Source organism: Lepidochelys olivacea (assembly GCF_965140295.1).
Source record: "Lepidochelys olivacea isolate rLepOli2 genome assembly, chromosome: 6".
NCBI lineage: Eukaryota > Metazoa > Chordata > Testudines > Cheloniidae > Lepidochelys > Lepidochelys olivacea.
Window position 1 is genome coordinate 5,524,226 of NC_140416.1, and position 14,897 is coordinate 5,539,122.

Sequence of the window (14,897 nt, forward strand, 5' to 3'; positions counted from 1 at the left end):
CCCACCCCTTCAGAGAGTGTTCGGCTCAGGCTCTCTGCAGACTCAGGCAGCATTGCTGCACTGATTACAATCAGGGCAGTTCACACCTCTCTGAGCAATAGGCTCAGGCTCTCTGCAGACTCAGGCAGCATTCGTTCCATTCGGGAAAGTTCCCACCTCTCAGAGCGATGAGTTCAGCTCCCAGCCAACAGACATTTTGAAACTTTTCTTTGCAACCTTGAGGGTTAGAGATTTTGTTTTTAATGAAAACGGGGTTTCTGATAAAAACTTGCAACTCCAGAAGCCAGGGTCCGGAGAATGGAACTAAACCCAGCCCCAATTCATTATCCAAACCTCTAAGGCCTCCCCAATAACCACACTCACCCCCAACACAACCCTTCCTTTCAATACCTCCATAACGACAACACTGACTTCCAAACTGTCACCTGTGAAGGTTGTCTTTATTACATGCAGCCTGGTAGAACACAGAGGTTGTGATCAGTGTCCCTTGTTGGTCAAGGAGTACTGACCGTGGAGGAAGTCCCTGCCTCAAAGACTTTACAGTCTGTTCAGCGGATACAGAGGTGAAATTCTCCCTGGAGCCCCAGGGCTTTGGAAACGCGCTCCACATTACAATGTGTGGGGATCAGACATCGAAAGGTGCCTAGATTCATAGATCCCAAGGTCAGAAGGGACCCTTGTGATCATCTAGTCCAGTGGTTTTTAAACTTTTTTTCTGGCCACCCAGTTGAAAAACATTGTTGATGCCCGTGACCCACCGGAGCTGGGGATGAGGGGTTTGGGTGTGGGAGGGGCTCAGGGCTGGGGGTTGAGGTGCAGGGGTGAGGGCTGTGGGGTGGGCCAGGAATGAGGGGTTCAGGGTGTAGTCGGGGCTCTGGGCTGGGGCAGGGGGTTAGGGTGCAGGATGGGGGCAGGGCTCTGGGCTGGGGGTGCCGGCTATGGGGTGGTGCCAGGGATGAGAGGTTTGGGGTGCAGGAGGAAGATCCAGGTTTGGGGTGGGGGGCTCAGGCTAGGGCAGGGGATTGGGGCATGGGCTTACCTCGGATGGCTCCTGGTTAGCGGCGCAGCAGGGGTGCTAAGGCAGACTTCCTGCCGGTCCCGGCACAGCGCCGTGCCCTGGAAGCGGCCAGCAGCAGATCTGGCTCCTAGGTGGAGGCACGCAAGAAGCTCTGCACGGCTCTCAGCCACAGGTACCGCCCCCCGCTCCCATTGGCTGGGGAGCACGGAGCTGGTGCTCGGGGCAGCGCACGGAGCCCCGTGGCCCCCCGACCTAGGAGCTGGACCTGCTGCTGGCCATTTCCGGGGCACAGTGCGGTGTCGGAGCAGATAGGATCTAGCCTGCCTTAGCCGGGCAGCACCGCCGATGGGACTATTAACAGCACGGTCGGCGGTGCTGATTAGAGCCGTCACGACCCAGCGTCTGACATTCCGCGACCCAGTACTGGGTCACAACAAACAGCTTGAAAACCACTGATCTAGTCTGACCTCCTGTATAGGACAGGCCAGAGAACTCCCTCCAAATAATTCCTAGAGCAGAGCTTGTAGGAAAGCCTCCACTCCTGATTTAAAAATTGCCAGGGATGGAGAATCCACCATGACCCATGGTAAATTGTTCCAGTGGTTAATTACTCTGTTAAAAATGTATGCCTCATTGCCACCTTTTCTGCCTAAGGGATAGGGCGATCCAATCCCCATTAAAATTAATAAAGGGGGCATCTGAACCCCGTGGTTATCTCTGAACACCCCCCCCCCACTTCGTGCATCAAAAAGGCACTAGGAGTTTGGCTAGAAATCAAGGGATTAAATCCAAGGGGTTATTTGAAATAAGTGAGGTCCCTAAAACTGTTTAGCTTGCCTTAGCTGTACCCCTGCACCGGAGGGAGCACGTACGAAGGGAGACACATGTATGGGTTTTATGGGGCGCTATAAGGGATGAACCTTGGCTAATACACACCCCAGGGCTGGGACGTGTAGGGGGAGGCATGCATGGCATTCTATGCTATATGGGTTCTCCGGTGCGTAATGAGGTGCGAGCTCCGAACAAAGCTCTTCCCACACTGGGGGCATTTGAAGGGTCTCTCCCCAGTGTGGATCCGCAGGTGGCTGGCCAGCGTGGATGCCTGAGTGAAGCATTTTCTGCAGATGGGACATTTGTATGGTTTCTCCCCTGTGTGAACCGACTGGTGCCGGATCAGCTGGGAGCTGCGGACAAAACCCCTCCCGCAGGGGCACCTGTAGGGCCGCTCCCCCGTGTGGGTGCGCTGGTGCTGCAGGAGGTGGCAGCTCTGAGCAAAGCCCTTCCCGCACTCAGGGCATTTGTAGGGCCGCTCCCCCGTGTGGGTGCGCTGGTGCCGGTTCAGGTTGCGGATCTCGCTGAAGCCCTTCCCGCACTCAGGGCATTTATAGGGTCTCTCTCCCGTGTGGGTCCGGCAGTGCAGGGTGAGCTGGGAGCGCCGCAGGAAGCCCCTCCCGCAGTCGGGGCACTGGTAGGGGCGCTCCCCCGTGTGGATGTGCTGGTGGCGGATCAGGTGGGAGCTCAGGCCAAAACTCTTCCCGCACACACCGCAGCTGAAAGGGCGCTCCCCGGTGTGAGTCCGCTGGTGCTGGATCAGGCCCGAGCTCTCGACGAAGCCCTTCCCACAGTCAGGGCACTGGTAGGGGCGCTCCCCGGTGTGGGATCTCTGGTGTCGGAGGAGCCGGGAGCTCCAAGGGAAGCTTTTCCCACACTCGGGGCACGTATTCGCTCTCTCCCTGGCCTGGGTCCCCCGAGACACCATGTCATATTCAGCTTCGACACCAGCTCTGGATTGACTCAGTTTCCCTGCCAGGGGGGCAGAATGGCAATGAGCCTCATCAGTATCCTCCGGCTTGGGGCTCTGGGACGTCCTGGGCAGCTCCGCTCCCACAGTCCCTTCCCGCTGGGGGATCTCCTCAAAGTTCCCACTCGCCATCCCGGCACCTGCTGGGAGAGAGAGAGAGAATCCAGGTGGGGCTCGGTCCCTGCGCCGGGGTGAAGGGGGGGGCAGCAAAGGGGTTTGTCGCTGAGCGGAAAACCTGATGGGCAGGACGCGAATCCCCCAAACCCTTCCCTGAGGGGAGAGGGGGGCCGGGGCTGCCCCAGCAGCCCAGCTGAGCCCCCAGGGAAAGGCTGGGGGAGGGGAGGGCTCCTGCCGGGGGGATCCGGGAGTGACACCTGCCGGGAGGACAGGGACCTGCTGGGGACGATACTGGGAGGAGGCAGAACTGGGGGCTCCCGGCGGCTTTGCTGGGGTCCCAGCTGGTCCCTTCCCGCCCGGACGGTCTCCGAGCCGGCGTCGCTCACCCCTCACCTGGGTGGGCGCCTCTCGGGGTCTCCCCGCCCTCGGAGCCCGGGAGATCCTGGTAATTCTCCTGCGGCGCGTCCCGCAGCGCTGCCTCCGCCCGTCCGCCGGGAGCCCCCCGCCCCGCGGGAGCCTCCTCCAGCCCCGCCGGGAGCCACCGGGGCGGGCACCCCGCGCCGCACCTGCCCCGGGGGCCAGCGTCCCCAGCACTCGGGCTGCGGCGGGAGCGACTTTCGGACAGGGCGGGGGCGGGGGCGGCTTTCGGCGCGGCCCACTTGGCCGAGGTCTCTGGGAAATGGAGTCTCCCTTGGCCGTGCCCCGGGGGGGCTGGTTGTGGGGGGGGCTGGAGGGTTCCGCCCCCTGTTGAATATTCATGAAGGGGCGGGGAGCGGGCCCCTTTGTTCAGGGCGGTCCCCGTTGCCGAGAGACCCGCTCCGGCTGAAGCGGGAATTCATTCCGGGCAGGTCTCGGAGCCGTGTTCCAGGGGAGGTCAGACACGAGGATCCCAGCGGTGCTTTGCGGCTTGAAGAGCTACGAATCTCCCCGTGGCCTGGCAGGCGCAGGGAGGCCCGGGGGCAGGGCTGGGGCAGGAGAAGGATGGGCAGGCAGGACGGACGGGCCTCTGGAGCGAGGCTGGAGAGCCAGGGGCTGGTGAGCCCAGAGAGGGGGGGAGGGAGAGGGGACCGGAGCGAGGTGGAGACAGGAGCTTAGGATCTTCTGTGCCACAAAACCCTCAGGGGGCGTTCAGTGGACTTGAAAGGCAACAGATCCCAGAGGAAGAACTTTAGGGCAGCAGTCCCAGCCCCGAGCCAGGCCTGCCCAAGGCAGACCCAAGGTGGGAGAGGGAAAGAGGCTCAGAGAAGGGAATGACTCCCTCAAGGTCCAGGAATACTAGTCCAATGCTAGTGCCTTCTCCACCAAAAGATCGCACACGTCTCTTTCTCCAGCAGGCCCTACTCAGTGCACACACCAGGGGCTCACGCTTTCTTGCCATTCAAGTTCCCTGTGTGCCACCATCCCAACCCCTCTATTTCAGAGACCCCCCCCTCCTTCTCCCTCAGGCCAGGAGCTCTGTGTGTCCCCCATTTCCTCCCATGCCAGCAGGTCCCACACATTTCCAGTCGTGTGTGCTGCTCCAGGACAGGCCTGGCTCTACAATGGTTGAGTTCGGGTGTTATTCCCGCAGCCTCTCGCCACTTTCTGGAGGAACCCAAGTGAGAGAAAAGAATTGGTGACTGGTAACAACTGATATCTCAGCCAAACTGGAGCAGACCTTCCAGGACAAAGAAAAGGCACTTCTCCAGCCCAAGGGCTTTCCCTCTGCTTAATTTCAGAACCCTGCTACAAATGAGAGAGGTGTTAGAGCTTCTCAAAGAAAGGCTGCAAAAACATTTCATAAATCAAAACATGGACATTTTTGTTATTTTAATGTTTCCAGCCTGGTTATACCCAGAGGGACCAATCAAGTGTGGGATCCCAATGTGCTAGGCATTGTACATATTGAAGAGACAGGCCCTGTCCCAAAGAGCTTATATGTATATATTGTGACAAAGTTCCTCCTCTGCCTTGGTGGGTCCTGCGCTTATTGGCGGATTTGATCGCCTCAGAGATTCACGGCAGCCCTCAGATTGGCCACTTTTGCTAGTGCCTCAAACCCGCTATTCATTCATATTACCTCATCACTGGCCAGCATGGGGAAAGGGAGGAGATCAATCCCAGCAGCCTCTGCTCACCCACCTAGTGGGTTGGGGGATAGGCCAGGGACCTTCCCCTCTGGTGGGACCCACAGTCCATGTCACCTCCTCTTGTATCAAATAGGGAGTTGAGAGGGATGAGGGGGAACCCAGGTCCACCCTCTACTCCGGGTTCCAGCCCAGGGCCCTGTGGATTGCAGCTGTCTACAGTGTCTCCTGTAACAACTGCATGACAGCTACAACTACCTGGGCTACTTCCCCATGGCCTCCTCCCAGCTCCTTCTTTATCCTCACCACAGGACCTTCCTTCTGATGTCTGATAACGCTTGTACTCCTCCATCCTCCAGCAGTACACCTTCTCACTCTCAGCTTCTTGCACGCCTCTTGCTCCCAGCTCCTTGCATGTGCCTCACTAACTGAAGGAAGGTCCTTTTTAAAACCAGGTGCCCTGATTAGCCTGCCTGTCCTAATTGATTCTGGTAGCTTCTTAATTGGTTCCAGGTGTCCTAATTAGCCTGCCTTAATTGGTTCCAGCAACTTCCTGATTGTTCTGCAACAGACCATTATTTTACTCAGGGTAAAGGCACCTGCTTAATCTGGGGCTAATATATCTACCTTTGATCACTCTGCTGTAGCCATCTGGCCTGATCCTGTCACAATATATATAATAAAACTAGGTTTGGCAGAATTTTTAGAAATAATTTCAACAGTTAATACCAAAGTTTATTTTTTTTTAATCTCTTTAAATTTTCACAGTCGCCGGAAATTAAGTCGGGAGGGTCAGATAATTATTTAATGATAGCAGATGTTGAGATTCAAAAAATTCTAGTTTTATAAACCATTAAAACCAAATTGTCAACTTCACATGTCAAAATATACAAAGTCAATATCCTGACATCATCAAATCCTACCTATTTTACTATTCATTCATTAGTGGATTTGTAATAAGTTTATTTCCAGTCACTGGATTTTGACTCCAAGAAGTTCTAAAGCAGCATTTTTCTTACTTTGCCTATCTGTAAATTTTGATTATCACTGGAAATATTTTGTCACTGGTTTGTGTGTGCACGGTGAAATTGACATTTACCAACTAAAAATCTATTCCTGACAAGGCTTTATGTAGATTCACAGATTCTAAAGCCATTGTGGTCATCTAGTCTGACCTCCTGTATCTCATAGTCCATAGATCTTCCCCAAAATAATTCCTAGAGCAGAGCTTTCAAAAAAAATCCCATCTTGATTTAAAAATTGTCAGAGATGGAGATCCACTACAGCCCTTGGTCAGTTCTCCAATGGTTAATTACTCTGACCATTAAAAAATTATGCCTTATTTCCAGTCTGAATTTGTCTGACTTCAACTTCCAGCCACTGGATTGTGTTAGATCTTTCTCTGCTAGACTGAGGAGTTCATTATTAAACATTTTTTTCCTGTGGAGTTACTTATAGACTGTGATCAAGTCATCTCATAATCTTCTCTTTGTTCAGCGAAATAGATTGAGCTCCTTGAGTCTGCCACCATAAGGCATGCTTTCTAATCCTTTAATCATTCTTGTGGCTATTTTCTGACCTCTCTCCAATTTATCAACATTCTTCTTGAATTGTAGGTACCAGAACTGGACACAATATTCCAGCAGTGGTTGCAAAAGTGCCAAATACAAAGGTAAAATAACTTCTCTACTCCCACTTGAGAGTCCCCTGTTTATGCATCCCAGGATTGCTTTAGATCTTTTGGCTACAGCATTGCAGGGAGAGCTCGTGTTCAGCTGATTATCCACCATAACTTCCAAATCTTTTCCAGAGTCCCTGCTTCCCAGGACAGTCCCCCATCCTGTAAGTCTGGCCAACACTCTTTGTTCCCAGATGTATACATTTACATTTAGCTGTATTAAACACAGGGTGTAATACAGGATGAACAAGGCACTAGCAGGGTTGGAAATAAGAGGCTACATGGGAGCCAAGTGATCAAATAAATAACCCTCCCAAAATGTTTAATGCCAACATTCAAAATCCCCTTAACCACATCCCTGAGTAGGAGTGAAGGAACGGGTGTGGATTCTCTGATGGGCAATAAGGTTTGAGCTCCGGCTGAAGCTCTTCCCACATTCAGGGCAGTTATAGGGGCGCTCCCCCGTGTGGGTGCGCTGGTGTTTATTAAGATCAGAGCTGCCAACAAAGCTTTTCCCGCAGTCGGGGCATTTATAGGGTCTCTCTCCCGTATGGGTTCTTTGGTGGGTGATAAGGTACGAGCTCCGACCAAAGCTCTTCCCACATTCAGGGCAGGTATAGGGTCGCTCCCCAGTGTGAATCCTCTGGTGCTTAATAAGAGCGGAGCTGTCGACGAAACCACTCCCACAGTTGGGGCATTTATAAGGTCTCTCTCCTGTGTGGGTTCTCAGGTGCCTGTCGAGCCTGGAGCTTAGGCTAAACTTCTTCCCACACTCAGTGCAGACGTAGGGTTTATCCTCTGTGTGGACTATCTGGTGCCGGATGAGGTGAGAGCTCAGCGAGAAGCTTCTCCCGCAGTCGGAGCATTTATAGGGTCGCTCTCCTGTGTGGGTGACTTGGTGTCTAATAAGGTGTGAGCTCACACGGAAGCATTTTCCACACTGGGGACACTTATAGGGTCTCTCTACTTTATGGATCTCCTGGGGTGGGCTCAGAGAGTGGCTTTCTCCATGGTCAGGGCGTCTGTAGGGTCGCTCCCCTGTGTGGATTCGCTGGTGCTGCTTCAGGTTCGACTTCTGGTTGAAGCTCTTCCCACAGTCAGGGCATTTGTAAGGCCGCTCTCCAGTATGCACCATTTGATGCTGGAGCAGGCGGGAGCTCAGAGAGAAACTCTTCCCACAGTCAGTGCATTTATAGGGTCGCTCCCCTGTGTGGATCCTCTGATGCTGCATGTGATTGGACCTCTGACTAAAACTCTTCCCACAGACAGAGCATGTGTAGGGTTTTTCTCCCGTGTGGGATCTCTCATGGCGGATGAGCATAGAGCTCTGGGTGAAGCTTTTCCCGCATTCGGGGCATTTATAGGGTCTCTCTGCTGTGCAGGTTCTTTGCAAGCCAAGGAGCTTCTCAGAACATTCTTCATCAGTGGGTTCTCCCTCTGTGTCTCCCTGCTGCCGTCCTCTCCTTCCCTGGCTATAACCATTGTCTCCCTGCTCAGGGCTCTGGGGCATCCCTTGCAGGTCTGCGCCCGCAGGCTCATCTTGATGGGGATTCCACTTCTTGGTCCTGGAACCTGCTGGGAGAGAGAGAGAATCCAGCTGGGACTTGTTCCCTGCTGGGCAGAGAAGGGGCAGCAAAGGGGTTTGTCACTGAGCAGAAAACCTGATGGGCAGGAAGTGAAACCCCTGGCAGGGCAGATCCTGGCTATGCCCAGTGAATCATCGGTGTTGTTATAGGCCTGGGCATCAGTGGAAAGTATCTACTCTGCCCAGAAGCAACATTTATACCACCCTCCCACTCTCCAGCTGCCCCCTCACTGTGATGTCGTGGCTGCAGGCTCAGAAATCTGGAGGGTTTATGCAAATGAGCCAATCCCCTAATTTCCATATAATTATGCAAACAAGACTATGAATATAATATCCCCTCAATAATAATAATAAGTTTAAAAAGGGATTCTCCCCATTCTCTCTAGTCTCCTCTTGAGGTTTCCCTGAGTGCACTCCCTTTGGCTCCCAATCTTGCTCCCCACCTATGCTGTAACCATAGAAAACACGTCTCTCTAGCCCGCCTGTAACCACAGAGATGGGCCTAGAAGAATGCACGTCTCTTTGGCCCACCTGTAACCAAAGAGTGAGGGCTTAGACTCCATATTCCCAACCCCACCCCCCAGTAAATAGCGATGAGACTCAGAGCACAAATCTCCCTGGCCTGCCAGTAACATAGAGACCCAGCGTAGAGTGTGCATCTTCCAGGCTCAACCATAATCATAGAGACTATATCTAGAGTGTGCACTTCCCTGGCTCCCCTGTATCCAAAGAGATGGGGCCTAGAATGTGCATTTCCCCATGCCTGCATGTAACCATAGAGCAGGGCCAAGCATGCACATCTCCCCAGCTCTGCTGAAACCGTAGAGATGGAGCCTAGAGTGCGCATCTCTCCAATTCCGCTGTAACCATAGAGATGGGGCCTCGAGTGCACATCTCTCCAATTCCGCTGTAACCATAGAGATGGGGCCTCGAGTGCGCATCTCTCCAATTCTGCTGTAACCATAGAGATGGGGCCTCGAGTGCGCATCTCTCCAATTCCGCTGTAACCATAGAGATGGGGCCTCGAGTGCGCATCTCTCCAATTCCGCTGTAACCATAGAGATGGGGCCTCGAGTGCGCAGCTCTCCAATTCCGCTGTAACCATAGAGATGGGGCCTCGAGTGCGCATCTCTCCAATTCCGCTGTAACCATAGAGATGGGGCCTCCAGTGCGCATCTCCCCAATTCTGCTGTAACCATAACAACGGAGCCTAGAGTGCCTGTTCCCCCATCGGGGGTGACTGGCCCCTTTAAGGGGAAATGGGCCCAGCTCCACCTGTGCCATAATTAATGGCATCCCAGCCTGAGGCTGCGGGAATAATGGGGTTGGATCTTAGTGTGGTGAACACCTGGGCCTCATAATAGAAAGGCTTAAGAGAACACAGTGAGGGGCTTGATGTAGAGCAGAGGTGACGACCCATGCCATGCCAGGCCAGGCCAGGCCAGGCCAGGCCAGTTCACTTCCATTCCATTCCTGTGGTGGGGCCCTAGAATGAGGGGCCAGGCTCCAGGGATGCCGTCCTGTGGCCAGCGTTCCACAAGAGAAACAGGGAACTGACAAGGAGTCCTGGAGGAATGAGAGGCCCAAGCGTGGAGAGGGCTGAGAAATGCTTTGGGAGTGTTTAATTTTGTTTGTCGTTTTGAGTTCTATGGAGAAGCCCTGGGATTTGCTACTCTGTGAAAGAAGCTTGTGATTTTGCTAGGTTCTGTTTAATTTGGAAGGACTTTGGGGTGTATTAACAGGAGTGTTGTGTGTAAGACACAAGAGGTAATTGTCCCGCTCTACTCAGCACTGGGAGACACCCCAGCTGGAGAACGGTGTCGCAGTCTGGGCACCACATTTTAGGAAAGATGCTGAAGAGAGTCCAGAGAACAGCAACATAAACAATAAAAGGTTCAGAAAACCTGACCTCTGAGGAAAGGTTAAAAAACCCAGGGCATGTTCAGTCTTGAGAAAAGAAGACTGAGGGGGGGGGACCTGATAACAATCTAAAAATAAGCCAAGTGATCAACTGAAGGCAGGACAAGAAGCAACCAGGCTTAATCTGCAGCAAGGGAGCTTTAGGTTAGATATTAAGAAAACTTTGCAAAAAGAAAAGGAGGACTTGTGGCACCTTAGAGACTAACCAATTTATTTGAGCATAAGCTTTCGTGAGCTACAGCTCACTTCATCGGATGCATAAAGTGGAAAGTACAGTGAGGAGACTTTCCACTTTATGCATCCGATGAAGTGAGCTGTAGCTCACGAAAGCTTATGCTCAAATAAATTGGTTAGTCTCTAAGGTGCCACAAGTCCTCCTTTTCTTTTTGCGAATACAGACTAACACGGCTGCTACTCTGAAACCTAAGAAAACTTTCTAACTCTATGGATAGTTCAGAGGCAACATGTTCCAGGGCTGGAGGTTGTGGAGTCCCCATCATTGGAGGTTTTTAAGAACAGGCTGGACAAACCACTGCCAGGGATGGTCTAGGTTTACTTGGTCCCACCTTAGCACAGGGAGATGGACTTACATTTTTATGATTTTGCAGTGGGACCAGGGGGGAGGTGGGTGAAGGGACTGTGAAGAGGCCAGCGTGGGGTTTGACCAGTTACAGCTGGACTTGGATACCCCGGAAGGGCACTGAACTTGAAGTGTGACCTGTCTTGAAGGCTGAGTCACCCAGAAAAAAACCACAGCAAAGCCAGATCAGCCGACAAAAGGGGGTGCTGAAGCTGGACGAATCCCTGTCGTGTCCTGACCCCAGAGGGTGCTTGGGTGGTGAGTGCACCCCCATAACACTCCCCGCAGCCACAGAGATGGGGTCTAGCAGCACCTCTCCCATCCTTCTCTGCACATGCACACCCGGCCCTTCCCCACTTGCACACGTGTGTGCACCCCCCCTCCCCATGCACACCCATCCTCTCACCCTGCCACCTGCACACACTTCCTCCGCTCCCTGGGTGGATGGAAAGGGAACCTGAGTGGTGTGTGTGTGTGTGTGTGGGAGGGGGGCAGTGTTCAGGGAGATGCTGCTGCTCAGGGAGGGCAGGAGACTGCGGAGGATTTAGGGTTCTCTTGGAGACGGGGGGGGGGTCTCCAGCTGTTGCTGATGGGGACGGAGAGGCAGAGTCAGCACTTGGGGATGTGGAAGGGGCAGCTGGCCCCGTGGGGGGGTGACCCCCTCTATCTATGGGGTGATGAGGTTCCAGGGGCGGTTCCCTCAGGAATCTAACGGGGTGGGGAGGAGTCCTGGACCGAAGCCTCCCCCCGGGGCACCTCCGAGCCCCCCGAGCCCCGGGGGGGGGCAGCTGCTCCTCACCCAGCGAGGTCAAGGTCTTGTCATTCTCCTGCATGACGTCCCTGCAGAGCGGCCTCGGAGCCTCCCCCAGAAGCCCCCACTCCGCCGGGGAGAACCACCAGGGAGCCGCCGGCTGCTGCTGGGGCAGGAGCTAAGGGGGTGGGAAGGGGCTGGGGCTGGGAGCCTGTCCACGTTGAGTGCCCTCCCCCCTGCACGGGGCTCTGGGAAATGGAGTCCCCCTTTGCAATGCACCCTGGGCAGGGCTGGTCATTGACGCCGGGGCGTGCTGGAGATTATTTCAGCGCCACCTTCTTTTGCATAGTTATGATGAGGGCGGGGAGCTGTACCCTCCCCTGTGGGCGCATGGCAGGGCGAGGGAGCCCCAGAGAGCTGGCAGGGGACGGGAAGGATCAGCAGGCAGCCGAGACTGGAAAGGCAGGGCGGGGACTGCTTAGTGTAGGGCAGTGGTCTCCAACCTTTTTACACCCAAGATCACTTTTTGAAAGTAAGGGCAACCCAGGAGCTATTCCCGCCCCTTCCCCAAGGCCCCGCCCCACTCACTCCACCCCCCCCCCCAACAGTCGCTCTCCCCCACCCTCACTCATTTTCACGGGGCTGGGGCAGGGGGTTGGGGTACAGGAGGGGGCTCTGGGCTGAGCCTGGGGCAGGGGTGTAGGAGAGGGTGAGAGGTGCAAGCTCTGGGAGGGAGTTTGGGTGCAGGAGGGGGCTCTGGGCTGGGGCAGAGTGCTGGGGTGCAGAAGAGGGTGCGGGCTGTGGGCTCTGGGAGAGAGGGTCAGGGCTGGGGCAGGAGGCTGGGTTGCAGGAGAGGGTGGGTGTGCTGGCTCTGGGAGGGGGGTCAGGGCTGGGGTTTGGGGTACAGGAGGGGATTCAGGGTGCTGGGTCCAGGAGGGGGCTCAGGGTTGGGGTGCAGCCTCCTGCCGGGCAGCATTTACCTCTGGCGGCTCCCGGTTGGTGGTGTAGCGTGGCTGCCGCTAAGGCTGTGCTTTGGATGATTTTGTTAGCTGTTTTAAAAAAAGGCAGCGAAACTGAGAGATGAGAAAGAACTGGGGGGCTCTCAGCAGCTTTTCTGGGGTCCCAGCTTCCCCCTTTGCTCCCAGATGGTCTCTGAGCCAGTGTTGCTCATTCCTCACCTGTGTGGGCGCCTCTCGGGATCTCCCTCCCCTCAAAGCCCTGGAGATCCAGGACCCTCGGCTCTTCCCCTCTCTCCATCTGGGAGATCTCAGGGATGGGGAAGGAAACTGATGAGACAGTGCTTTGTTAAATCTCCCCTGAAGGGCTCAGTATCCTGACCCTGTTCTCTGATGGGGGCACATGGGTGCTGCACTGTAGGGGTGACAGTCTCTGTGCTGCTGGGTTTGGGAGCTGCAGGGCCTGATCTCCCAGAAATGTAAGGGTTTGAGGAAGAGCCCTGGGCTCCATCCCCAGCTCGGGGAGGGGAGTGGGGTCTAGTGCATTAAAGTGGGAGGGTGGGGGCTGGGAGTCAAACCCAGGTATGTCAAAGTCCTACAGCTCCTAATCCCTGAGCAGCAGTAGCTCCTCACCCAGCGAGATGAGAGTCTGGTAGTTCTCCTGCATGACGTCCCTGTAGAGCTGCCTCTGCCCTTCGTCCAGGAGCTCCCGCTCCACCTGGGAGAAATACACGGCCACCTCTTCAAACAGCACCTAGAACCGCAAGGGACCCTACTCAGCACCAGCTGGTCCTCAGTGCCGGGGCAGGAACTAAGGGGGTGGGAATAGGCTGCGGCTAGGATTCTGTCCCACAATTAGTGCAGCCCCCATTGCAAGGGACTCCGGGAAATGGAGCTTCTCTTTGCAGTGCATGGTAGGGCAGGGTTGGCCATTGGTTCCGGGCCTGCTGGAGATTTCAGATCCAGCTCCTCTTGCATATTTATGACGGGGTGAAAAGCTGTAACTCTCTACTCCTCATGTCACAGACGCTGCCCAGGACTCCTGGGTTCCAGCCCCAACTCTGCAGTGCTTAATTTGTGCCAGGGCTGAGCCCCGGCACCTCTAGGCTTGGGCAGTTCAGAGCCCCAGCACCTCTGGGCTTGCTGCATCAGTTATGAACGTAAAAAAACCAAACAAACCAAAAACAATTGCTTGAGCCCTGGCACCTCTTTCATTACAATTTGAGCACTGCAACTCTGAGAGGGGCATGGGGTGAGTGGATTAGAGGAGGGGGTGACCAGAGAGGACAGTCCTTGGGTGACACTGGGCTCCTGAGCTCGCAGTCAGCCAGCTAATGGTGGGTGATATGGAAAAGCATTGCCTTCGACTGATTTTACAAGTACCAGGAATGGAAGAGAGAACAGAGCTAGATAGCGACCAGCATACTTGAAATATTCCACATCGTAATATCTTGGGGCCCCGGTAGAATCTGCCCGAGGAACATTCACTCATGTAGGCCTGGTACACACGTATTTTATAAATGGGGAAACTGAGGCACAGAGCAGGGAAGAGACTGGTATACAGTCATATAGTGAGACAGTGCTGGCAACAGCTATCTAGCTAAGATACATCAGTGGGGACCAGAGAAGTAGTATCTGAGTGCCTCACTATTTGTAATGTATTTATCCTCACAACACCCCCTGTGAGGCGGGGCAGAGCTATTATCCCCATAGTACAGATGGGGAAACTGAGGCACCGAGCAACTAAGAGCCAGCTCCTCAAAGATTTTTAGGTGCCTAAAGATGCAGAGAGGTGCCTAGTCTTGAATTAAGTAGGCGCCTAAATACCTTTGGGGATCTGGCTGTGATGACTTGCCAAAAGCCACATAGACAGTCTGCGGTGAAGCAGGGAATTGGAATCAGTCAGTGGGCCATCCTTCTTCTCTTAGAAAATAGAACCCAGGAGTCCTGAGGCTTACTGATGCTTCCCCCATATGATTCTCCCCACATCCTGTGTTGGTGCAGCACCTGCATAATGCGGTCTTGGCTCATGACTGGGGCTCCTAAGTGCTACCATAATACATCAGTGACACTACGCCCCATATTCGTCATAGAGATATTGTAGTATGAATATGGCATAACTAAGATATGTTTTATGCAAGATGGGTCATGTGCAGTATCATTGGAAAGGTGATGAACTGAGTATGATTATCTTATTTGTATGCATGTATCATTTCTGTATCTGAAGTTTTGATTATTGACTATGTAACAATTACAACTGTGTTTACCCTTGGAGAATGCCCACTCGACAGTAGGCAATCAGCCTGGACAGGCCATTAGGGCGAACAATAGGACTCTGAAGATGCTAATCTCCTACCTTCCTAGGATGCTGCTTTGACACTGCAGGGTCATGTGATCATGTCACCTGGTACTGGACCCCATCTTG

General features: G+C 54.2%; 2 protein-coding genes across 3 annotated transcripts; both read right to left on the minus strand.

Moving 5' to 3' along the window:
• Positions 1 to 421: 421 nt before the first annotated feature.
• LOC311522483 (uncharacterized protein) lies at positions 422 to 3,639 on the minus strand. Its single transcript, XM_084631877.1, has 2 exons — positions 3,330 to 3,639; positions 422 to 2,959 (listed from the first exon to the last, which is right to left on the minus strand). The coding sequence occupies exon 2, from the start codon at positions 2,949 to 2,951 to the stop codon at positions 1,995 to 1,997; it is 957 nt and encodes a 318-aa protein (XP_084488003.1). The 5' UTR covers positions 2,952 to 2,959; positions 3,330 to 3,639; the 3' UTR covers positions 422 to 1,994.
• A 2,110-nt stretch (positions 3,640 to 5,749) lies between these two features.
• LOC311522471 (uncharacterized protein) lies at positions 5,750 to 11,688 on the minus strand. Of its 2 annotated transcripts, none has more exons than XM_084631847.1 (2): positions 11,565 to 11,688; positions 5,750 to 8,252 (listed from the first exon to the last, which is right to left on the minus strand). In XM_084631847.1, exons 1-2 carry the CDS (start codon positions 11,596 to 11,598, stop codon positions 7,027 to 7,029), a joined length of 1,260 nt encoding a protein of 419 aa, XP_084487973.1. In that variant the 5' UTR covers positions 11,599 to 11,688; the 3' UTR covers positions 5,750 to 7,026. The 2 variants fall into 2 exon arrangements, with proteins under 2 accessions (XP_084487973.1, XP_084487972.1); XM_084631846.1 differs by having other exon boundaries at positions 5,750 to 8,255.
• Positions 11,689 to 14,897: the final 3,209 nt, after the last annotated feature.

Excerpts from the sequence above, each read along its gene's own strand:
- LOC311522483 (XM_084631877.1), bottom strand. The coding sequence starts at position 2,951 with ATGGCGAGTGGGAACTTTGAGGAGATCCCCCAGCGGGAAGGGACTGTG.
- LOC311522471 (XM_084631846.1), bottom strand. The coding sequence starts at position 11,598 with ATGCAGGAGAATGACAAGACCTTGACCTCGCTGG. Across the intron at positions 8,256-11,564 it reads CAAGACCTTGACCTCGCTGG|CAGGTTCCAGGACCAAGAAG; the intron begins GTGAGGAGCAGC and ends TCTCTCTCCCAG.